Source organism: Piliocolobus tephrosceles, chromosome 16, assembly GCF_002776525.5.
Source record: "Piliocolobus tephrosceles isolate RC106 chromosome 16, ASM277652v3, whole genome shotgun sequence".
NCBI classification, from domain to species: Eukaryota; Metazoa; Chordata; class Mammalia; order Primates; family Cercopithecidae; genus Piliocolobus; species Piliocolobus tephrosceles.
This window is the reverse complement of record NC_045449.1, coordinates 37,735,844-37,760,826: the sequence shown is the minus strand read 5'-3', so window position 1 is coordinate 37,760,826 and position 24,983 is coordinate 37,735,844. Positions and strand designations below refer to the sequence as shown.

The following is a 24,983-nucleotide window of genomic DNA, read 5'->3' as shown; positions in this document are numbered from 1 at the left end:
TTCTTTCTATGACTTCATGCCAAAAGGAGTCCACCAACCCAAGGAAATACACAAAGGGAAAAAGACTGTTGGTTGCCCCAGAATAGACTGGCCATTCTAATATGGAGAATTGTTTGCCTTTGATGTGAGTCTTCTCTTTCTCTAGCCCCTTCCCCTTTGAAACTCAGATATGTTATAAAATCTAATTAGACTTAACTGTTTAAAACCCTCTATTAATTCCCAAAGAAGAACCACATCTTCCTACAACCGGCTTCTGTTTATGTTTTGTTCTGCAAGAAGCCTGACGCTCTTTCCTACCTGAAACTTGCTTTGCAAAACATGTTTCAGTAAAACTTGAGCAGTTTCAAAAATAAATTGAGGTTTCTATAGAAATTCTAAAAACTGTATCTCTGAAAAACTTTTCATTAATCATTTGCCAATAATCTGGTATTATTCTCACTAATCCCTTGCTCTTCTTTTGGCAAGGTCTCTTGAGTTCTTAGTCTGGAGTCACAGCCCTCGATTCTCAACCTTCAGCTTACAGCTCTACCACAGCAACTAATCATGTCTGTTTCAATGGCAACCAAAGATATTTTTGTTTCCAGAATTTTCCTATATTCTTTGCTCTTCCTAAATTTCTTTGCAAATTTGCTACTCATTTTTGTTTTGTTCTGTTTGTAATAACTTACTCAAGCATACCGTTTTTCTTCCATAGCTAAATTAGGTGTAACATTATTCTCTGATTACAAACCTTCCCCAGTTTGACTTTCAGAGACTTGGCTTCTTCAAGAGTTAGTCGCTCGTAAGTGGAATAAAACATTTTGAAAAATGGAAACATGTATGTAATATATATACATATATATAAACAAAAATATGTGTTTTAGAATACATATTTGTAAGGCGGTATAGATCCAATTTGAGTTAATATATAATCTTAATCATTTTATTATAACTAGATTATATAACGTACCTGAGAGCTTCAAGGGGCAAGAAACTAGAAAAGGAGAAGATTCACATGAAAGAAAATTATTTTTGTGTTGGAAAAACTAATCTACTCTAGGGGTGTGTGTGTGTGTGTGTCTGTGTGTGTGTGTACATATACATGCATTTGATTTGTAAGTATTAAATAAGCACCCTCAATGCACCAAGCACAGACCCACGTACTAGAAAGGAAAAAAAATGAATGACACTTTTCCTATTCTCAAGTTTCTCATGATCAAGAGAAAGAGATACATACCATAAAACATAATGCATTATAATAAATCTCATTTTTACGGAAACAAGGGACTTAGGGAGCAGAAAAACAGGTGTATTTGATAAATTATTCCTGATGAATTTAGAGATGACTTTGCTAGTTCCTCAATGATTGGTAGAGTTTCACCAAGCAGAAGTTGGAAGATGGGGAAAAACCACAGAAGCAGAAAATGCACAAAATAATCAGGTAACAGAGACTTACAGAACAAAGACTTTCTTCTGAAAAATGGCAGGAATTTAGAAGAATAATATATAGTTGGGACCAGATAAGAAGGTCCTTGAATGCCTTCCTAAGATTTCGTTTTATTTCAAAGCAACTGGACACTATGACAAGATACTAGGTGGAGGAATAGAATCATTACAGCTTCATTTTTTCAACTATAATTCAGGATATAGTAAAAGGATTTTTTTTTTCTTGAGACATCACACTCTGTGGCCCAGGATGAGTACAGTGGTGCAGTCACAACTCACTGCAACCTTGAACCTCAGGCTTAAGCAATCCACCCACCTGAGCCTCCCGAGTAGCTGGGACAGTAGGGGCATGCCACACTCAGTTATTTTATATATATATGTATGTATCTTGCAGAGATGGGGTCTCATTTTGTTGCCCAGGCTGGTCTTGAACTCCTGAACTCAAGCGATCCTCTTGCCTTGGCCTCCCAAATTGTTGGGATTATAGGCATGAGCCACTGTCCTCCAGCCTAAGAGGATTTTATGTAAGGATGAGGAAACAAGCAGAAAAATCAATTAAAGAGTTATTGCAGAGTTGATGTTCATATTCATAAAGCCATTCTTTGAGATAATCACCTTATCAGGGCAAGAGAGCAACTTATAGGAGACATTTTAGAACCAGAAACTACTTAGTTTAGTGATGAACTGATTTTGAAGAATTGAGGGAAAGGAGAAGACAAGGATGCACTGAGATTTTTGGTTGAGTGACTGGATACATGACAGTGCCATTAGCTAAAGTTGAGGAAATAAGAGAAGAAACATATTTTGGTAAAAAAAAAAAAAAAAAAAAAAAAAAAAAAAAAAGTACTTAGGGGACCCTTGGAATGGGAGGCACTCAAGTAGAGATTAACAGAAGGAAGTTCAAGCTCAATGGGGAGGCTAGACATAGAATCACGGTTTTAAGACTCATAGTTAGAGCCATAAAAGTGGATAAAGTCAATACCAAGGACAAACATGTGGAGTGAAAAGAGAGCCAGGCATCAAACTCCCAAGGAACACCACATCAAAGGGAGAAGGGGCAAAACCAGGAAGAGTCTAGAAAGAGGCAGTTAAAGGATAAGAGAAGTAGAAAGGCAGGTGCAACCAAAACCAGGGGAGAAAAAGGTTGCACAAAGTGAGGAAGGCCAAGCATGGCAAGATTTCCCAAGGAGAGGCTGTTGCTGATGATCAAAGCATGAGGAATTTTAGGACAGCAGTTTCAAGTGTGAGGAAAGCAAGCGAGATGCCCAGGAACATTCTGAAGAAGAGGAGAGAATGCAGGAGCATCCAGAGCAGAGGAATTGTGTGACTCGAGTGGCACAGCAGGCTTTGGAGATGGTTTGATTTTGAAGTATTAAACTGTTACATAGAGAATGTCATTTAAATCTTAAGATCTATTGCTTATCACAAAGTTTAGAAACAGAGGCCTTGCTTCCCATGGGATTTAAGTCCCTTAAGTCCCTGCTTCATTTATGCTTGCCTTAAATCCCACCAGGTGTAAGCAATTACTTAAGATACTTTTTACTGATGATGCACAATTTATCTTTCCTGACCATGGCTTTGTCAACCGATAGAAAATGTGATGAAAGCATATGCTATCACAGTAAAATGGGGTGTTAGAATTTGCATGATTTAGCCAGGAATAAACATTCACCTTGGGGATGTCAAGGGAGAACAACATTAAACACCTTAGCCACAAACCCCTTTTCCAATGAAAAGGCTTGGAAGAAAGTATCAAGGAGGAGGAGAGAAGGAGAAGGGAGCAGAATATAAGGCATTAGGGGAAGAGAATGTTTTCAGAAAAAGAAGGTGTCAAATGATGTGGAGATAATGAAAGGAGGCTTCTTTATTTGGAATGAAAATCTCACTCAGACCTTAAGAGAGCATTTTCAGTAGAATGGTGAAGCAGATGTCAGGCTTGGAGAGCAAATAGAGGGTAATGTCCTAGTGGATCCTTTGGTTCTCAAGTGAGTAAATAAGTTATCTACTATATAGAACAAACTGTTATATGTATTGTGCCTGAGTATATGTGTGTATATACATATACACATACAAATACACACACAAACACACACACACACAATGTGTTTATATGGCGATGGCCTCATGAGCAATATATTTAATATAACTTATATCTGACATTAAGAACATCACATAAGTGTACATGTACCACAATATATATTATATTTATCAAGGCTCAAAAAACTAGTAACTTTTTATGATTCTTTTCTGCTCTTCTTTTAAAAAAAATGTGAACTTGGAAACTAAATGGACATTTCAAGGAACATTGTCTGAAACACCAATATAAAGAAAGGAGGGTACGCTTAACCCTTTTTGAGAGGGATTGTATGCCAGAGTTTCTATGGTACTTCCTGATGTGTGACTGAATTTTATTTTCCCTCTTTCTCTCTCTCCCTGCCCCCCTCCTCCTTCCAGTGGAATGGAGTATATCCAAAGATTTTTCTCCTTTGGCTGGAGAAATCATCATGGATAATCTGCAGACTCTGAGATGCACAATCACAGGACTTACAATGGTAAATGTCCCCAGTAGACTTTCCATTTCTCTATCACTGATAGTTGTGCTGGGATATTAGTAGCAAATGCCTATTCTGAAAGCAACAGCCAATGCCCAGTCCTCTGGCAACAACTGCCACTCATTAAGCATGATATGTCTGGTATCTATAATCTGAATTTCACAAAGGAGTAAGCAGACAGCATGAATCATTTTGTAAACTGCCCTGTTCTAAGGAGATCAGAAAAAGACTGGCCTCATGCAAGCCTTGAAAGCTGCTGCTTTCTGGATCACAGTCTAATCTTTTGGGGGGAAGCAGGGAGTGGATCAAAGGCTCCAAGAGATCCAATTTTGACTCCCTGTCTGATGGTAAAAATAACAGCTTCATCTCACCCTCATGCCCACAGCCTCAGCCTCGGTTGAGATCAGTCATCAATTGCAGTCACATAATTTCCTGAGAGAAATCCTTTTCCCTTGATTAAAAAAAAAAAAAAGGTCTGTCTAAATATGCTTTCACAAAAAAGAAACTATATATGGTGGAGCTATGTTTCTCAGTAACCTAAACCAATTTAAATTGTGAATGAAAAAACTGGAACAAACTGCACTTATTTGTTTAATATGAACTCAAAAGTTAATTATTTAGAATTATGAATATATGAGGATATGAAATGCAAAAAAGTAAAAACACCTTGTAAATCAGTTCAAACTGGAGCAAACCCTGTATTTCTTCAAGCAATTAAAATGCAAAAGATAAAATTATTTTTTCTCAAAATATTTTAAAAGTAAAATCAAACCTTTTTCAGTCCAATTCAAATATTTAATATAGGACCTTCACATGAGGGAAGTAGAGGGATAATTTTGTTCTTATTGTTGTTGTTTACTTAAAGGTTGGTTGATTAAAACAGTTACTTACAAAGTATAATCCTAAAGCCCAGCCTCAAAAAAAAAAATGCATCAGGTTGCATTTCTTCAAGTTTAAACCTGCTTATTCTAATGGAATTTTTGATGCTTGGGTAATCACTACGGAATCCTGACGTTTAGTCCTAATCGCATATCTATACCAGGGGCCAGAACTGTGGATTACCAGAGCAAACAAACCCCTGAGTGGGTGGCCCCCAGAGATGCTATCAGCAGAAGACTGATTCCAACCCTATGGCTCACAAGATGGAAGAGGGCCAGAAGGAACCCTGGGGAATTTTCATTGCTTAAAAGAAAAAGTGATATGGTGATAAAAATGGAAAACCCTCCATAAAGAGTTTCTCTAATATCTGAACTAATTTCCATAGGGATTAAGTTTTTCCACTTGACCATCTAATGATAGAAACGCAGACACTATTGTAATCATATAAAAGCCTAGGAGTAGATTTACACTTTTACGCAATCTCTATAACTTTGAGGGGCATAGAAACCCATTTTCAACATTAAAAAATGGACTTTCTCACATGGTAAAGTCAATATTTTAAGATCCCTAGAAAAGTCTCTACAAAGATGTGCTTTTTTCTTTTTACTTCAAACATCATTTTACAATTTTTACAAGCAATGTTTCATCAAATGCTGGCTTCTCAAATGCCCTTTGGGTTCACTGGAAAAATACATAAAGGCAAAATATAAAAACTATACAAAAGATTTTAAAACACGATCAGCAAACAAAAACAATTCCTTAATTCTTAATGTCACAAAAGACCATTAAAGAATATAAGCCATTGTTTTAACAGTGGCTTTGAAATTGAATCACATCAAAGAGTTAATTTTTTAAAATGTGTGTGTAGCTGAATGAAGGATGTTTATTGCAGCATAGTTATTTCCCTGCACAAAATGTGGGAGCCATCTAAATGTCCACCAGTCAGGGACTGGTTAAATACATGATACCGAACATTGGCTCCCAGTGAAATGTATGCAGCCACAAAAAGAACAAGGCAGGTATTTAATGCATTACTCTGAAAAGGTATTTATTATAACTTATTCATTTTCTAAAGCAAGTTGATCACTAAAAGAAGTGATAGCTATTGCCTATAGGAAGGGGGAAACAAGGAGAATGATGTGAGAGTGGGAATTGCTATTTTTGGTAAACCTTGTAGAACTATGTGACTTTTAAAAATTTATATATAGTTTTAGGGGGGTCAGGAAAAGTCATTATGATACTTAAATTTTGAAAAGAAGAAAGTGCATAGACACTAAGAGGGAACTTCAAATATGGTTACTGTGACATATAAACATAATAATCAAGAAAAACCAGAATGCTAAAGTATGGGCAACAGAGCTTCAAAGAGATGAAGGAGTTAATCAAACTTAGTAATTAAACTCTATGCCCATAGAGTCTAGGGTAAAAATGATCAAATAAAATGCCTGATGCATCATTTCAATACTTTGCAGGGCCAACAGTATTTTGTTCAAGTCTCGGCTTACAATATGAAAGGATGGGGACCTGCTCAGACCACAACACCGGCATGTGCCTCTCCTTCTAGTAGGTGTTGGCTGTGAACTCTCTCCAGCACGGTAACAGACTCCAACTGCAACTCCATCCTCAGGATGCCATTACCGTTCACTTCCCCCACTGCTTGCAACCAATAAGACCTTCTCAAGGCAGCATCTGGGCCACATAATGAATAATTCCCCTGCAGAAATGCTCCTAGGGAAGCAGCTTAATGGAGTAAAAGGAGAGGGAATTTGGAAACAGAAAGGCCGAATTTGATACTCATTATGCCTCTTATCATCTGTGTGTCCTTCAAAAGTTGTTTAACAGCCAGGCATGGTGGCTCATGTCTGTAGTCCCAGTTACTAGGGAGGTTGAGGCAGGAAGATCTCTTGAGCCTAAGAGTCAGAGAGTTCGAGGCTATAGTGAGTTATGATCGCATCACTGCGCTCCAGCCTGGGGGGCGGACGGAGACCCTGCCTCTAAAGAAAAAAAACAAAACCAAGTCTCTGAGACTCGATTCCATGTCTGTAGAACGGGTCTAACCACACCCGTTCATAGGGCTTTTGTGGGGATGGATCAGATGCCACTGTGGGAGTGGTGGCCCAGAGTACATACAATTCATTGTAGCTCTCCTCTTCCCTTCCTCACCCGCAGTGCACACATCCATATTGACCTGATAAGAAAATGAAATCTAACAGATCTTACTGAACTGACACTCTGTCAGAAAAAAAGCTTTCTTACTAACAGGATTCTGCTACAAACCCACAAACATTATCTATAGCATTTGTAGTGGTGACTGAGAAACCCAGCAAAGGCCTTGTGATTCTTTGAAAATTAACAATCTATGTCTGGTATGTTTCAGCATTCTCTATTAACCAGAAAATTTAATTAGCCAGAATAAATATCTCCAGACTTATCATACCATAGATTTTTCTATGTAATGAACCCAGTGCTCTGAACTGTATTTTCATTTTTTTAAAACACTTTATTAATGTGAGAGTTAAAAGTGATATCATATGTTTCTTGTGAGAGTACAAACTGCTGCATCCTTTATGGAACACAATTTGCCATGTTATACCGACTGCCTTAAGAAAATCTGTTTCTTTTCACTCTGTAATTCTACATCTAGGACACTACCCTAAGTAGAAGGAAATGCAAACAAACCAGTCTGTACAATGGTGTGTAGCAATGCACTCATAAAATGAAGCATCATGTGTGGTAGGGAGAACAAATATCCAATATTAATTTAGTAGTAAAGTATGATATATCTATCTTTATATCCGTAACTACAACCACTAAACATGGTCTTTTAGGAAAACACTCATTGTGTGGGAAAAAAAAAACTCCTACTGTGTAAGTTTTATGTTTTATGTTAAAAAAAAATGCAAAATGTGGGATTTTTTTTTCACATGACATTCAACTGTAGGTTTGCATATAATTAGATAGGGTGTGTCCATTGTCTTAATAACTCTCCAAATTTATCAGTGGACATTTGGGTTATGAGATTATGGTCTCTTTTGGTTTTTTAAAATATGTCTGTGTATTTCTTTTTATAACAGCCATTTACTCAAGATCAGCCATGAATCAGGCAGTATGTAAAGGGCTTTCACATTCAGTATCTCTTAATCCTTGCAGCAATCTTTCATCATTATTTCTGTCTTGTAACTAAGCATCATTGTCACTATCATCTGCATCTCTATCAGCATTGGAGAGAACCTTTATCAGACTCATTATATGGAGGTCATTAATCTAAGTACCTCATATGGATTAACTAATTTAATCTTCCTAACGTACCTCTCAAGGTGATTTTTATTATTAGGCTCATTTTACTTATGAGGGAACTATAAACGTAGAGGCATATATATACAGAGCCCAGCATCTGAACTGGGGATCAGAGATGTTGCCTTTCCAAAAGTCACAACACTGGTACATGGCTGAACCAGGATTCTAGCCTGAATTGGTCAAGGCTCTGGCATGTCTCCGATGCTACAGTAACTACTGCCCTGCTATTGGGCAGACTAAGAGCCAACCATCCATGCCTGACTACCATCTCTGGCGGATTCAGATAACTACACCAGGTCAGACAGGGCCTTGGACCACCGATGCCTGAGATCCCTAAGGTCCCTGACTCTCCTGGCATTTGATGACTTCTTCATTCTAGTCTTATTTGGACTAGTCACCTTTTTATTTCTAGTCATTTATTTCTAGTTGTCTTTTTACCAATGATTTGCCAGAAACACAAACTGGGGATTCTAAGATTAAGATAAAAGGAACCAATCTCATGTTGGGGATGGCCAGTAGTGTGTGTGTATTATGGGAGGGGCAAAAAATGCACAAAAATGCTAGTCTCAGTTGACCTGAAAGTGAGGAGGTGGGTGGGGAGCCCCACTCCAAATGCAAGTTCTGATCTCCATACAGATGCATTTGCTGATAAAGTTCAGAGGTTCAGTTTCTATAAGCTGCATGTTCCATTCAGACACTATCTGTCACAGCCCATTTGAGGTGCTGTCTCCAGAATGACCACAATAGTTGTTCAGCACTGGGAGGAGTCACTTATTAACTGGTAATTAACATATCAAATAGCCACCACTTTCTAAAATGATACGTTTGATTAGTAGGGATAACTGGCAAAGAACTGAAATCCTAGCATGTGGTTATAGTTGTTGCAGACATGCCCTATCGCTTGGGAGGAACAATATAAAAACACTCCTATTTATAAACAGAGTATGACATTGTGATGTAACATATATCGGTATTCAGATATTTACTAGAGGACAATGTATTCTAATATGACAGGGTAATTGGAAATTTGGTAATATGTTCCAGTAGGCTATAAAAACTTTTTTTAAATATTTTCACAAAAGGCCTTAATGTGTTTTTATAGACTTATGTTATATGGTATGGTACATAATAAGAGAAAAGGACCCAGACAGGCTTGTCTGAGTTACGATCAGGAAAATCCCGATATCGCCAGTGAATGTAAGCTCGGCATTGTGTTGCAGTTGAAGTGTCTCATTACCAGAACAGTGAGCTGTATTATGTGGCACAATCTGCTCTTTTCCTACCACGCTAAGTTTATTCCTGTCAGGTTCCTGATTTCTTAATATATTTTCAATTTTCTCCCTCATCCCTAAAGTCTCCTATTTTATGTAGTCGTCAGAACCTTCCAAACATCTATGAGAAAAACTCATTCTTTCCAAAAACCTTGGCATTATGTCCAGTGCTCGCTCGGGCTGCAATTTAGCATTAGCAATTTTCTAATGTATCATAAAGTCATCAGATGGAGCTCGCCTCTGATGTAATAGGGCTGAAAGAGACAGGCCTATTTCAGCTCTCCTCTCATTGATGGCAGCAGTTACACTCCTTAGAATGCATTAGCATGTTCAGGGACGCGTAGTAATTCAGCCACCTAGGAGTCTTACTCAAACACACAACCTTGCTTATCTGATCATGAGCACGTCAGATGCATTCATCCAACTAAGAGAACAAACTCCTAATGGCCTGTGGGAATCTATGAGAGCAACGTTTATTCTCACTGTGCCTCAATTCTGGGGGTGCTAAAAATGATCTAAAGGATACCGAGTGTTTATTTCCTCAAACATTTTTTAACTTCCCAGTAAAAATCCTTTCCTATCTTATCCTAACTGAACACCATCATGCTTCTATTCACAACACCTCACCAACATTTAATGAGTCTACTCTGTGCCCCAGATGGTGCTTTGTTTTCTTAAACCTCAGGCAAACTAAAAAGAGACTTAAAAACTCCTGTAATCCCAGCACTTTGGGAGGCCGAGGCGGGTGGATCACCTGAGGTAAGAGTTCAAGAGCAGTCTGGACAACATGGTGAAACCCTGTCTCTACTAAAAATACAAAAATTAGCTGGGCGTGGTGGCACACGCCTGTGGTCCCAGCTACTAGGGAGGCTGAGGCAGGAGAATCACTGGAACTCAGGAGGCGGAGGTTGCAGTGAGTTGAGATTGCGCCACTGCACTCCAGCCTAGGCAACAGAATGAGACTCCGTCTCAAAACGAAAAAACAAAAACAGAAACCTCACTTTACAGGCCAGGCCCACGGTGGCTCATGCCTGTAATCCTAGCACTTTGAGAAGCCAAGGCAGGTGGATCACTTGAGGTCAGAAGTTCGCGACCAGCCTAGCCAACATGGTGAAACCCTGTCTCTACTAAAGCTACAAAAGTTAGCCGGGCCTGCTGGTACACACCTGTAGTCCTAGCTACTCGGGAGACTGAGGCAGGAGAATCACTTGAACCTGGGAGGCAGAGGTTGTGGTGAGCCAAGATTGTGCCACTGAACCCCAGCCTGAGTGACAGAGAAAGACTGTTTCTCAGAAAAAAAGGAAAAGAAAAACCTCACTTTACAAAGAAAAAATCTGAGGCAAAGAGAAATTAAGTCATGGTTCTTGACCACAAGGAACAAAGACTCTACAAAAGGTACCTATGCCAATTCCCTGTCTCCAGCATTGACCACAATTAAGCCACATCACACAAACGCCAACCAAGCTTCTGACCTTCCTTCCCAAGAGAAAATAGAAAAATAAAAAGCATGTCCATGGTATATGAAATGAGCAATATATTGAGGGTCAGGAGATGTTATTATTGCCCTGGCTGTGCCACTAAAAAGCTGAGTCATATACAACTGGATTGGTTATATCAGTCCCAGTCTCCTGAAAAGTAAAATAAAGACAGGTACATGGGGGAGGGTGGAAAGGAAGAAGGATCAGAAAATCGCTGAGGCCCCCTTCTTCATAGGTAATCATCTGATAGGGTAAGAAATGGTGTTTCCATCATGAATTCCCTTCCTTTTAAGTTGTATTTACAGAATGCCTATCATGTACTAGGCATTGTGCCAGATACCTAAGATATCTCTCATTTAATCCTCACAAGTATCCTGCAAAGTGGATACTATCCTCATTTTTTCATGTTAGGAAGTAGAGGCCCTGTTGGTTTAAGTAACTTGCCTGCAGACACTGAACTAGGAATTGGAGGAGCCAGGATTCACACCTGTGTTTACCTGACTTCAGAATCCATGGTCCTCCTAACTATGCTATATGCCCGGGCCTTGGATGAACCACTATGGAATGCTTTTACATAACTTTAACTGTCATGACATCTATTTAAGTTTCTGATTGAAAGAGACCCCATGTTTTAAAATAAATCTGTGGGAGAAGGAGTTTGAAACTTGTTCAACTAGAATTTAAGCCCAAGATACACTCATGAACTAACTGGCTTTTCTGGGGAAGAATGACTAGCAATTTTACCAAAAGCATCTCCACTAAGAAGGACGTTAAGTTGCTGCTTTCTATTTTTTTCCTCCAGAAAGGAAAACTGGAGGAAAGAAAATAGAAGGAAGAAGGGATGGACTCTGAAATGACTGACCTGCTGAAAAAAAAAAAATCAAGAGTTGGAGACAGCAGAATTACAATCTTGACATTAGTCCCATATGGGTTATTACTCTTGATATCATTATAGCTAAACGGAATGAAAACAGAAGGGGGAGAAAAATCTCAGTGGGTATTGCAATTTAAATTTGCCTTGTAAGCTAATACTGTATATTTAGAGACTGAGCAGACAGGGTGGTTGGTGGCTCAGAGTATGTGCAGGGGCTGCTGTGCCAGCTAACCAAAGCAGACATTCATTAGAGCAAAATGTAGATTTCCATTTCTTGGCATCTGACATGGGCTCTTTCCTTGGAAAGAAATGTCAATTTGGCCAAAAGTGTGAAACCTACAATAAAAGCACTGGGACTGTGGATTTCATCTAGTCTGCACATTCCCACCCCTTTCTTTCCTACTGTGAAAATCCAGTTGAGACTTGGGGTGCTCAGTGGAGAGATGGCAGAGGAACTGGTTAGGATATAGAAGGCTAAAAGGGGAGAAAGGGTTGGAAGAGGTGAGATTGGACTCCCAAATTCCTGTTTTCTTTTGGCCTTCAATTACCATTTTCTCTTGCCCTAAGACTGCTCGACACAAGAAACCAACCACAATTACTGTTTTGCATAGAGCTCTGAACAATGGCAGCTTCCAAATCGTTAGCATCTCCTGCTTGCTCTGCATGTGCAGGATACTCATCCGCGGAGTCTGTGGGTAGTATGAGCAAAACTCCGGCTCCTGAGGCAGGGCAAGGAAGAGGCCTCCCCTGCTTTAAAATTTCACTATGTTTATTTCTTTTGTTCAATAGACTGGAAAGACTATGACGACAGAGAGCCCAGACACAAGGGACAGAGTGAAGTTTTGGAAGGTCTGCTGCAGCAGGTCCGAGCCCTTCATCAGCGTTACAGTTGCCGGGGTAAGGATAAAAATCTGTGCCGGGCCATCAGCTGAGGTCTCGGTGGCGCCGGTAATTTTAGCAGTTTCCTAACTGGGTCATACCTTCTCATTCATCAGGGAGAGAGATATTAATATTTGTACATCTGGAATCACTTTACAGCACTATCTTGCTTTAACCCTTCAGAAGAGACTTCTCTCTCCTTCCCTCCCTTCCTTTCCCTCTCCCTCTCTCCGAACGGTTTGAAAACAAGCACAAGAAAAACAGCAGCTGCCATGAGTTCCCTTCTCTCGGAATTGTCCCTTCACAAGACTCCTCAGTGGGGCTAGCTCTTTGGGATATTCACCCAAAAACATTTTGCCTCCAAGGAAAATCCCCTGAGTATCCCTATAGGAACCCAACCAATTATAATAACAACAATAATAATAAACCTCCATATTTATTAATAATATAGTTTACAATGCAATCTCACACCCAGTATCTCATGTTCATCCTCATTTTGGCGATTACCACTGAGGCTAAGTGGTGTTCCTCAAGGTCACAAAGCCAGGAAAAGACAGAATCAGGACTTCAAGCTGGATTTTTCTGGTTCTAAGTCCAGTCTTCCTGACACACTTCATTTTTGTCCGGCACCCTTACATCAGGACTGGGTACTGAACTGTAACCTCCTCCTGAATTTTAATCTTCCTCTGCACCACTGCTCACAGGAAAGTAGAGCACATATTCCCTAGACTTTTACCAGCTACACCCAGAGAATCTCTGAGAAGGCTTTAAAAGCTTCTTTTCTACTCGGGCTGCTCAACTGGGACAGGGTCAGATTTCTGATCTGTGTAACGATTCGTGGAAGAGGTACTTAGTTTTATTTGGAGAATTAAAGCCTACATAAAGTTTTCATTTTCCATGCCCCCATCAGATCTCTAACTGCATTGTGCTCTGTAGATTTAGGGCACTGCTGAAACAGCTGGGTAAGAAATCCACTATTGTGGAGGATCTCTTGAGCCCAGGAGTTCAAGGCTGCAGTGAGTTTTGATCATGCCACTGTGCTCCAGCCTGGGCAACAGGGCAAGACTCTGTCTCTAAAAATAACAACTTTTTAAAAGAAAAAAAAAATCCACAATTGAAACTAAGAGATACTCACCGAGTTTGAGCTTGCTATAGAGAAATCATACTGAGTGTTAGTAAAAGGTTGTTGCCAGTTACTACATAGCTATCACAGTAGGGTCCTTCAGCAATGTAGGCTCTAGCTAGAAATGAGGACAAGTGTTTGCAAGAAAATAATATTCTTCTAGTGATGAGTTCATTAGGATATGTAAATATGCACGGAGTAGCTCTGAAACCCAAGTGGGATTTCCCTTCCCAGATTTCTAAGAAGTCTTTACCCAGACCAGGACCTTCAGTGTATTCCACACTGACCAAAGCCTACTTAGTTTTTGGTTATTGAGGGCTCATTTAACCAGGCCAGTTGTTACCAAAGCTCCTTTCTCATCTTCTGCCTCTCCATCACATCCCTGCCCATTGGTTCCTGTGTGACAGCAAAGGCAACAAAGCAAGTGGACAGATGATTCTTGGAAATTCATAAACCACTGTGTGTTTGGTCTTGATCAGAAGGGGAAAAGCTGAAACTACTCATGAGAGTGAGAGTTTTTGTAATACTGTCTGAGGATTCATGCTCTCTCCATTACCACTGGATTCCTATCTAATAATCAAAAAATGATTGCCTAGATGGCCCAATCGTTTCTATAGTTTCCATGCAACTTCTGTCATGTACATGCTTTTCCCCCAGAGGAATGTAAATCTGCACACAATATCAGGAAAGATTTAAGTAAGGCATGAGGTAGAACTTTCCAACAAAGAAGAATATATTTTATATGAAATATACTCTGGACACTTAAACAGTGCTCAAAATATGTTCCAAAGGTCAGTGGTCCAATAATATGCTCAGCTGAAAAAGGTTCTCTTGTCACGTAAGTTTTGGAAATGCTGAATTCTACATCTTCTCTTAGAAATTTAAAAAATACTTTAGAATATCAAAGACTCGAATAAAGAGACATAGCACATTTGCTTAAACAAGCATTTTCCAAACTTCTTTAGCCATGTAAAACTTTTTCACAGTGTTGGTATTCCAAAGCACAAATTTTGGGAAATGATGACTTATAATATGCCAAAATAAATTACCTCACACACACACACACAAATAATGAATCTAAGATGATTTAACGTAACCCTAAGTGCAGAAGGATAAATGAAGGATAATATAAGTATTGCTTACAAAGAATTGCCAAATTATTATTTATTATTTTTATTATTACAAAATTTTTATTTAAAATATTCAAATACATTGAAATACTATGTGGTTTCTTGGGGACATAAACTTTTACCAACTTTACAATTAGAAAAAGTAATTATTTCAGATTCCAATTCTACCACTTACAAGCTATTCATTACTGGGAAGAGCATTTCACCACTCTGATCCACAGCCTCTTGATCAGCAAAGTCAGGATAATATTACCTATCTTGCAGGATTGCTATGAAGAGTAAATTACGTGCATTAAATTCACCTGACGCAGTCTTTCCCTGGCAAACTATGACTTACTTTTCTCCCATTGAGAATGGAGCCATTCTCCATCCTCAGCACTTTATGGATATTCCCTAGAATTGAAGTGTAATTGGTAACTGAACTGTAATGACCCTTTAATGACTCACTAACTATACAACATATTCCAAATATGGGAGTAATAATAAAAATCACTTCTCCTACTAAACTCCTAAATAGGAGGTACCAACATCTACACTAATTTCTGCATTTTGGCTAAAGAACTGGCCAAAGCCGATCTGCATGCTTAGCATTGGGATGAAAATTCAAGAGAGATGTTAAGCTAACTTCATTGTTCACAAGGTGAGTACACTGACATACATAATGAATTACAATATTAAAACAGCAATCGTGTTCATCATAGCAATATCCTATAGGGATGAATTTATAGTATTATCCAATTATTCAACCTGCAAAACAATATTAACTGAAACCCTGCCTACTATGTAATTTGTAGGTCACATAGTAGGGGTTAGACATGCCAACATGAATGAAGTAAACTCCTATGCTCCATGCACTTACAAGCTAGGGAACTACTGCATTCAGAGTACAGAAAATGAACTGTTGCTCCAGAGCTCCAAACCAAGCAGAGAAGTACAGTAGAGAAGCCGCAAGGTTCTTAGGAGAAAAGTTAGTTTAGACCATGTGTCAGTCAAGGTGAACCCTACTATGTTACAGTAACCAAATGATTCCCCAAACCTTTCTCTCTCCCTCATGCTATGCATTTTCCACTGATCGAGAGTCCTTCTGTGTTGGTATCATCCTCTCTCTGGAAATATTTGCTAGCAACCATAGGAGAGAGGAAAAAAACTCTTGAAGGTCTCATATGGGCAAGACTTTCTGCATGTTATTACACCCAAAACTCATTGGCCAGAGGTGGTCACATGGCCCCATTCAACCACAAGGGCTCCAAAGTACAGTTTTACCATGTGACCAGACCTAGAATATTTAATGCTTGCATGTGCCCTTTTCCCAGCTGGTAGTAGTATTTCTTATTTTTCTCTTTTTATTTTTAGTCTGATTTTTTTTAGTTTAATCTTCATTTTTATGTAAGCTATATATAACTATAATGCGTCTCTGAAGCCAGACTGCCTGAGTTCAAATCTGGGCTGTACTTTTACTTTTGCTGGCTGTGTGACCTTGAGCAAACTGCCTAAACAGCTCTGTGCTTCATTTCTCTCATCTCTAAAATGCAGATAATAATTATTTTTACCTCATTCATTCATTGTTTAAGGATTGAATGACTTCAGTAAAACACTTAAAACAGTTTTATTATTTTCTTAAAAGCAATTTCTTCCTTCTTCCTTTTTTTCCTCCCCAAAGATAATCTCTTAACCTTTAGCTAATTCTTTTAGTATTTTCCCCATATCTCTAAATAACGTGCTCATATTTCTAATTATGTTTTTCAGTTTTAGTCATTACCTCACTAAAGAAAGTAATGATGCATCTCTTTTTACCCTACCCTTCCCTTCTTTGCATGCATAGTTCCTATCTTCTCAATCTCCAAATATATGTATATTGAATTTTAGTAAGATCAGTATTTACTATTTACATTATAATGATAAATTATATGATTATTTTTCTTTCCTGGATAGCTTTTTGTTTTCCCTGAGTTAATAATCATTTATTGTGCATTTGCTTGTTTTTCTATATGGCTATAATAATTAATCCCCAAACTATTCTCAAATTGGATCAGTCTTCTCTCAATATAATCAGATGCTTTAGGTGTTTCTATTGCCTCTTCTTAAGGAAACATTCATGGAGTCATCTGTCCTGCTCCAGTCTAGACTGGTCACTGGTTGCCTAGTGTGCAACTGTCACCCTTGGATTGCCTTTTACCACGGTATTGAGGACTCTTCTCACTCTCCAGTATTGGGTTCCTTCTTTCTGTATCGCATGGTGGAGCTTTCCCCCTAGCAGCATCCTGAAAGGGGGCTTGGGAACTAATTTTTGGAGACATTGTATATCTAAAAGTGTATTTATTCTACTTAACATTTATTCAAGGTTTTGGATGAGTATAGAATTCTTGGTTGAAATCCTTTTTTTCATATTTTGAAGGTATTGTTTCGTTGTTTTCCAGCTTTCAGGACTAAATCTGTTGTCATTCTAATTCCAGAGGTTCTATATGAAACCTTTTTCCCCCTATTTGGAAGGTTTTAAGTTTTCTTTTGACTCCAATGTTCTAAAATTTCACAGTGATGTACTAAGGCATCTGTTGTCTGTTATACTGGGCACCTGGAAAGTCCTTTCTTTTTTTTTTTTTATTTATTTATTTTTTTTTTTAATTATACTGTAAGTTCTAGGGTACATGTGCATAACGTGCAGGTTACATATGTATACATGTGCCATGTTGGTGTGCTGCACCCATCAACTCGTCAGCACCCATCAATTCATCATGTATATCAGGTATAACTCCCCAATGCAATCCCTCCCCCCTCCCCCCTCCCCATGATAGGCCCCAGTGTGTGATGTTCCCCTTCCCGAGTCCAAGTGAGCTCATTGTTCAGTTCCCACCTATGAGTGAGAACATGCGGTGTTTGGTTTTCTCTTCTTGTGATAGTTTGCTAAGAATGATGGTTTCCAGCTGCATCCATGTCCCTACAAAGGACGCAAACTCATCCTTTTTTATGGCTGCATAGTATTCCATGGTGTATATGTGCCACATTTTCTTAATCCAGTCTGTCACTGATGGACATTTGGGTTGATTCCAAGTCTTTGCTATTGTGAATAGTGCCGCAATAAACATACGTGTGCATGTGTCTTTGTAGTAGCATAATTTATAATCCTTTGGGTATATACCCAGTAGTGGGATGGCTGGGTCATATGGTACATCTAGTTCTAGATCCTTGAGGAATCGCCATACTGTTTTCCATAATGGTTGAACTAGTTTACAATCCCACCAACAGTGTAAAAGTGTTCCTATTTCTCCACATCCTCTCCAACACCTATTGTTTCCTGATTTTTTAATGATTGCCATTCTAACTGGTGTGAGATGGTATCTCATTGTGGTTTTGATTTGCATTTCTCTGATGGCCAGTGATGATGAGCATTTTTTCATGTGTCTGTTGGCTGTATGAATGTCTTCTTTTGAGAAATGTCTGTTCATATCCTTTCCCCACTTTTGGATGGGGTTGTTTGTTTTTTTCTTGTATATTTGTTTGAGTTCTTTGTAGATTCTGGAAATTAGCCCTTTGTCAGATGAGTAGATTGCAAAAATTTTCTCCCATTCTGTAGGTTGCCTGTTCACTCTGATGGTAGTTTCTTTTGCTGTGCAGAAGCTCTTTAGTTTAATGAGATCCCATTTGTCAATTTTGGCTTTTGCTGCCGTTGCTTTTGGTGTTTTAGACATGAAGTCCTTGCCCATGCCTATGTCCTGAATGGTACTACCTAGATTTTCTTCTAGGGTTTTTATGGTATTAGGTCTAACATTTAAGTCTCTAATCCATCTTGAATTAATCTTCGTATAAGGAGTAAGGAAAGGATCCAGTTTCAGCTTTCTACTTATGGCTAGCCAATTTTCCCAGCACCATTTATTAAATAGGGAATCCTTTCCCCATTTCTTGTTTTTGTCAGGTTTGTCAAAGATCAGATGGTTGTAGATGTGTGGCATTATTTCTGAAGGCTCCGTTCTGTTCCATTGGTCTATATCTCTGTTTTGGTACCAGTACCATGCTGTTTTGGTTACTGTAGCCTTGTAGTATAGTTTGAAGTCAGGTAGTGTGATGCCTCCGGCTTTGTCCTTTTGACTTAGGATTGTCTTGGCAATACGGGCTCTTTTTTGGTTCCATATGAACTTTAAAGCAGTTTTTTCCAATTCGGTGAAGAAACTCATTGGTAGCTTGATGGGGATGGCATTGAATCTATAAATAACCTTGGGCAGTATGGCCATTTTCACAATATTGATTCTGCCTATCCATGAGCGTGGTATGTTCTTCCATTTGTTTGTGTCCTCTTTGATTTCACTGAGCAGTGGTTTGTAGTTCTCCTTGAAGAGGTCCTTTACATCCCTTGTAAGTTGGATTCCTAGGTATTTTATTCTCTTTGAAGCAATTGTGAATGGAAGTTCATTCCTGATTTGGCTCTCTGCTTGTCTGTTACTGGTGTATAAGAATGCTTGTGATTTTTGCACATTAATTTTGTATCCTGAGACTTTGCTGAAGTTGCTTATCAGCTTAAGAAGATTTTGGGCTGAGACGATGGGGTTTTCTAAATATACAATCATGTCATCTGCAAACAGGGACAAATATACAATCATGTCATCTGCAAACAGGGCTGAGACGATGGGGTTTTCTAAATATACAATCATGTCATCTGCAAACAGGGACAATTCGACTTCTTCTTTTCCTAACTGAATACCCTTGATTTCTTTCTCTTGCCTGATTGCCCTAGCCAGAACTTCCAACACTATGTTGAATAGGAGTGGTGAGAGAGGGCATCCCTGTCTTGTGCCAGTTTTCAAAGGGAATTTTTCCAGTTTTTGCCCATTCAGTATGATATTAGCTGTGGGTTTGTCATAAATAGCTCTTATTATTTTGAGGTACGTTCCATCAATACCGAATTTGTTGAGCGTTTTTAGCATGAAGGGCTGTTGAATTTTGTCAAAAGCCTTTTCTGCATCTATTGAGATAATCATGTGGTTCTTGTCTTTGGTTCTGTTTATATGCTGGATTACGTTTATTGATTTGCGAATGTTGAACCAGCCTTGCATCCCAGGGATGAAGCCCACTTGATCATGGTGGATAAGCTTTTTGATGTGCTGCTGAATCCGGTTTGCCAGTATTTGATTGAGGATTTTTGCATCGATGTTCATCAGGGAGATTGGTCTAAAATTCTCTTTTTTTGTTGTGTCTCTGCCAGGCTTTGGTATCAGGATGATGTTGGCCTCATAAAATGAGTTAGGGAGGATTCCCTCTTTTTCTATTGATTGGAATAGTTTCAGAAGGAATGGTACCAGCTCCTCCTTGTACCTCTGGTAGAATTCAGCTGTGAATCCATCTGGTCCTGGGCTTTTTTTGGTGGGCAGGCTATTAATTGTTGCCTCAATTTCAGAGGCTGCTATTGGTCTATTCAGGGATTCAACTTCTTCCTGGTTTAGTCTTGGAAGAGTGTACGTGTCCAGGAAATTATCCATTTCTTCTAGATTTTCTAGTTGATTTGCGTAGAGGTGTTTATAGTATTCTCTGATGGTAGTTTGTATTTCTGTGGGGTCGGTGGTGATATCCCCTTTATCATTTTTTATTGCGTCTATTTGATTCCTCTCTCTTTTCTTCTTTATTAGCCTTGCTAGTGGTCTGTCAATTTTGTTGATCTTTTCAAAAAACCAACTCCTGGATTCATTGATTTTTTGGAGGGTTTTTTGTGTCTCTATCTCCTTCAGTTCTGCTCTGATCTTAGTTATTTCTTGCTTTCTGCTAGCTTTTGAATGTGTTTGCTCTTGCCTCTCTAGTTCTTTTAATTGTGATGTTAGAGTGTCAATTTTAGATCTTTCCTGCTTTCTCTTGTGGGCACTTAGTGCTATAAATTTCCCTCTACACACTGCTTTAAATGTGTCCCAGAGATTCTGGTATGTTGTATCTTTATTCTCATTGGATTCAAAGAACATCTTTATTTCTGCTTTCATTTCGTTATGTACCCAGTAGTCATTCAGGAGCAGGTTGTTCAGTTTCCATGTAGTTGAGCGGTTTTGATTGAGTTTCTTAGTCCTGAGTTCTAGTTTGATTGCACTGTGGTCAGAGAGACAGTTTGTTATAATTTCTGTTCTTTTACATTTGCTGAGGAGTGCTTTACTTCCAATTATGTGGTCAATTTTGGAATAAGTGTGATGTGGTGCTGAGAAGAATGTATATTCTGTTGACTTGGGGTGGAGAGTTCTATAGATGTCTATGAGGTCCGCTTGGTGCAGAGATGAGTTCAATTCCTGGATATCCTTGTTAACTTTCTGTCTCGTTGATCTGTCTAATGTTGACAGTGGAGTGTTGAAGTCTCCCATTATTATTGTATGGGAGTCTAAGTCTCTTTGTAAGTCTCTAAGGACTTGCTTTATGAATCTGGGTGCTCCTGTGTTAGGTGCATATATATTTAGGATAGTTAGCTCTTCCTGTTGGATTGATCCCTTTACCATTATGTAATGGCCTTCTTTGTCTCTTTTGATCTTTGATGGTTTAAAGTCTGTTTTATCAGAGACTAGGATTGCAACCCCGGCTTTTTTTTGTTCTCCATTTGCTTGGTAGATCTTCCTCCATCCCTTTATTTTGAGCCTATGTATGTCTCTGCATGTGAGATGGGTCTCCTGAAGGCAGCAGACTGATGGGTCTTGACTCTTTATCCAGTTTGCCAGTCTGTGTCTTTTAATTGGAGCATTTAGTCCATTTACATTTAAGGTTAATATTGTTATGTGTGATCTTGATCCTGCCATTATGATATTAACTGGTTATTTTGCTCATTAGTTGATGCAGTTTCTTCCTAGCCTCGATGGTCTTTACATTTTGGCATGTTTTTGCAATGGCTGGTACCGGTTGTTCCTTTCCATGTTTAGGGCTTCCTTCAGGGTCTCTTGTAAGGCAGGCCTGGTGGTGACAAAATCTCTAAGCATTTGCTTATCTGTAAAGAATTTTATTTCTCCGTCACTTATGAAACTTAGTTTGGCTGGATATGAAATTCTGGGTTTAAAATTCTTTTCTTTAAGAACGTTAAATATTGGCCCCCACTCTCTTCTGGCTTGTAGAGTTTCTGCCGAGAGATCTGCTGTCAGTCTGATGGGCTTCCCTTTGTGGGTAACCCGACCTTTCTCTCTGGCTGCCCTTAAGATTTTTTCCTTCATTTCAACTTTGGTGAATCTGGCAATGATGTGTCTTGGAGTTGCTCTTCTGGAGGAGTATCTTTGTGGCGTTCTCTGTATTTCCTGAATTTGAATGTTGGCCTGCCCTGCTAGGTTGGGGAAGTTCTCCTGGATGATATCCTGTAGAGTGTTTTCCAATTTGGTTCCATTTTCCCCCTCACTTTCAGGCACCCCAATCAGACGTAGATTTGGTCTTTTGACATAATCCCATACTTCTTGCAGGCTTTGTTCATTTCTTTTTCTTCTTTTTTCTTTTGGTTTCTCTTCTCACTTCATTTCATTCATTTGATCCTCAATCGCTGATACTCTTTCTTCCAGTTGATCGAGTCGGTTACTGAAGCTTGTGCATTTGTCACGTATTTCTCGTGTCATGGTTTTCATCTCTGTCATTTCGTTTATGACCTTCTCTGCATTAATTAGTCTAGCTGTCAATTCTTCCACTCTTTTTTCAAGATTTTTAGTTTCTTTGCGCTGGGTACGTAATTCCTCCTTTAGCTCTGAGAGGTTTGATGGACTGAAGCCTTCTTCTCTCATCTCATCAAAATCATTCTCTGACCAGCTTTGATCCGTTGCTGGCGATGGGCTGTGCTCCTTTGCAGGAGGAGATGCGCTCTTATTTTTTGAATTTCCAGCTTTTCTGCCCTGCTTTTTCCCCATCTTTGTGGTTTTATCTGTCACTGGTCTTTGATGATGGTGACGTACTGATGGGGTTTTGATTTAGGTGTCCTTCCTGTTTGATAGGTTTCCTTCTGACTGTCAGGACCCTCAGCTATAGGTCTGTTGGAGATTGCTTGAGGTCCACTCCAGACCCTGTTTGCCTGGGTATCAGCAGCAGAGGTTGCAGAAGATAGAATATTGCTGAACAGCGAGTGCACCTGTCTGATTCTTGCTTTGGAAGCTTCCTCTCAGGGGTGTACTCCACCCTGTGAGGTGTGGGGTGTCAGACTGCCCCTAGTGGGGGATGTCTCCCAGTTAGGCTACTCAGGGGTCAGTGACCCACTTGAGCAGGCAGACTGCCCCTTCTCAGATCTCAACCTCCGTGTTGGGAGATCCACTGCTCTCTTCAAAGCTGTCAGACAGAGTCGTTCGCGTTTCACAGGCTTCTGCTCCTTTAGCTGAGCCCTGTCCCCAGAGGCGCAGTCTACAGAGACAGGCAGGTTTCCTTGAGCTGCTGTGAGCTCCACCCAGTTCGAGCTTCCCAGCGGCTTTATTTACCTACTTAAGCCTCAGCAATGGCGGGCGCCCCTCCCCCAGCCTCGCTGCTGCCTTGCGGTTAGATTGCCGCAGACTGCTGTGTTAGCAAGGAGAGAGGCTCCGTGGGCGTGGGACCCTCCCGGCCAGGTGTGGGATATAATCTCCGGTGTGCCGGTGTTACAGCGCAGTATTGGGGTGGGAGTTACCCGATTTTCCAGGTGTTGTGTGTCTCAGTTCCCCTGGCTAGGAAAAGGGACTCCCTTCCCCCTCGCGCTTCCCAGGTGAGGCGATGCCTCGCCCTGCTTCAGCTCTCGCTGGTCGGGCTGCAGCAGCTGACCAGCACCGATTGTCCGGCACTCCCGAGTGAGATGACCCCAGTACCTCAGTTGAAAATGCAGAAATCACTGGTCTTCTGTGTCGCTCGCGCTGGGAGATGGAGACTGAAGCTGTTCCTATTCGGCCATCTTGCTCCGCCCCCCAAAAAAAAAAATCGGAAAGTCCTTTCAACATGAAAAGTTATAACCTTTAATTGTGAGACGTTTTCTTAAATTACTTCTTTAAGTATTTCTTTGCCTTCTTTTCCTCTCCTCTATCTTACTAGAACTCTTGTTATTCAGATTTTGATTCTCCTACATTCATCCTTTAATTTTCTTTTCCTTTTTTCTTCTACTTTCCATCCTTACATCCTTTTGCCTTACTTTCTTGGAGATTTCATCAGCTTTAATTGCTAAGCCTTCATTAGGTTTCTCAGCTTTTGACAACATGTTTTTAATTGCCAATGCTCTCTTTTGTCCTCTTGTTCTTTTTATAGACTCTTACCCTCTTTATAAGGATGCAAGTCTTCTCTTACCTCTCAGAATATTAATGACAGGCTTTGTTTCATTTTATATTTTCTTTTCTCAGAATAATCTTTCTTTTGTGTAAGTTCGTCTTTTGTTCACCAATTTTTGGCCTTTGTATTTCATGTTAGATGCTTTTCTCAACTGCCTGGTGATCCTTCAGTGAATACTCAGATTTCAGAGAAGGGAAACAATAGCCATTGGGAAGCTCTGAGCACACGCATAGGGCTGTTTACTTACAGGATTCATTGTAAGGTGACCTGGCACTACCTTTCCATTGGGATATTCCCAATGTCAGAATCTTTGGGTAGGTTCTCTTAGGCTGGTCAAATTTTCCAAAGAAGTTTCTTCCAGTGTCCTGCTTGGAAGGTAGAAGTTTGGATACCAGTGTTTTGAGAACCCAATAGGGAAATATTATGTATAAAAACTTATGCATAAATCTGCCCATTTGGGGTACACTGCCACCATCATCAGCACCCCATTTTCAACACTACCTGATGTCTCCCACTCCAGAGATGCCTGTTGTTGTTCTTTTGGGTTTTTGTTTGTTTGTCTTGATTTCCAGAGAACAAGCCACTAGCTTTCTTCTAGAGTGGGCAAGAGGTATGTGTCCAGTCATATAGCAGGGGAGGAGATCAAGAAGTCTAACTATTTTTTTGAACAGGCTTCCACAAATCCTCCTGGTGTTTAGCTAACATTCACCCCTCACTTCGAGCAGTCCATGGAGACCATGGAATGAATCAGATCACTTTGGAACTTTCTCCACTGCTGCCTTCGACTTCATCTGTCTCAAGTCTTAAATATTTCTATCCATCTGCTTTCCAGCTGAAATTTACTTACTTTTGTCTCCTTTCCCATCACTTTGTC

At 39.6% G+C, this 24,983-nt stretch overlaps 1 protein-coding gene across 2 annotated transcripts in view; it reads left to right on the top strand.

Moving 5' to 3' along the window:
* Window positions 1-24,983, top strand: part of ANKFN1 (ankyrin repeat and fibronectin type III domain containing 1) — a 374,035-nt gene that overhangs the window by 280,255 nt on the left and 68,797 nt on the right. For both annotated transcript variants that reach the window (XM_026456748.1, XM_023204555.1), the window contains 3 exons: window positions 3,880-3,977; window positions 6,329-6,419; window positions 12,566-12,673. In XM_026456748.1, coding sequence (XP_026312533.1) covers window positions 3,880-3,977; window positions 6,329-6,419; window positions 12,566-12,673 — 297 coding nt within the window. The remainder of the gene's footprint in view (window positions 1-3,879; window positions 3,978-6,328; window positions 6,420-12,565; window positions 12,674-24,983) is intronic.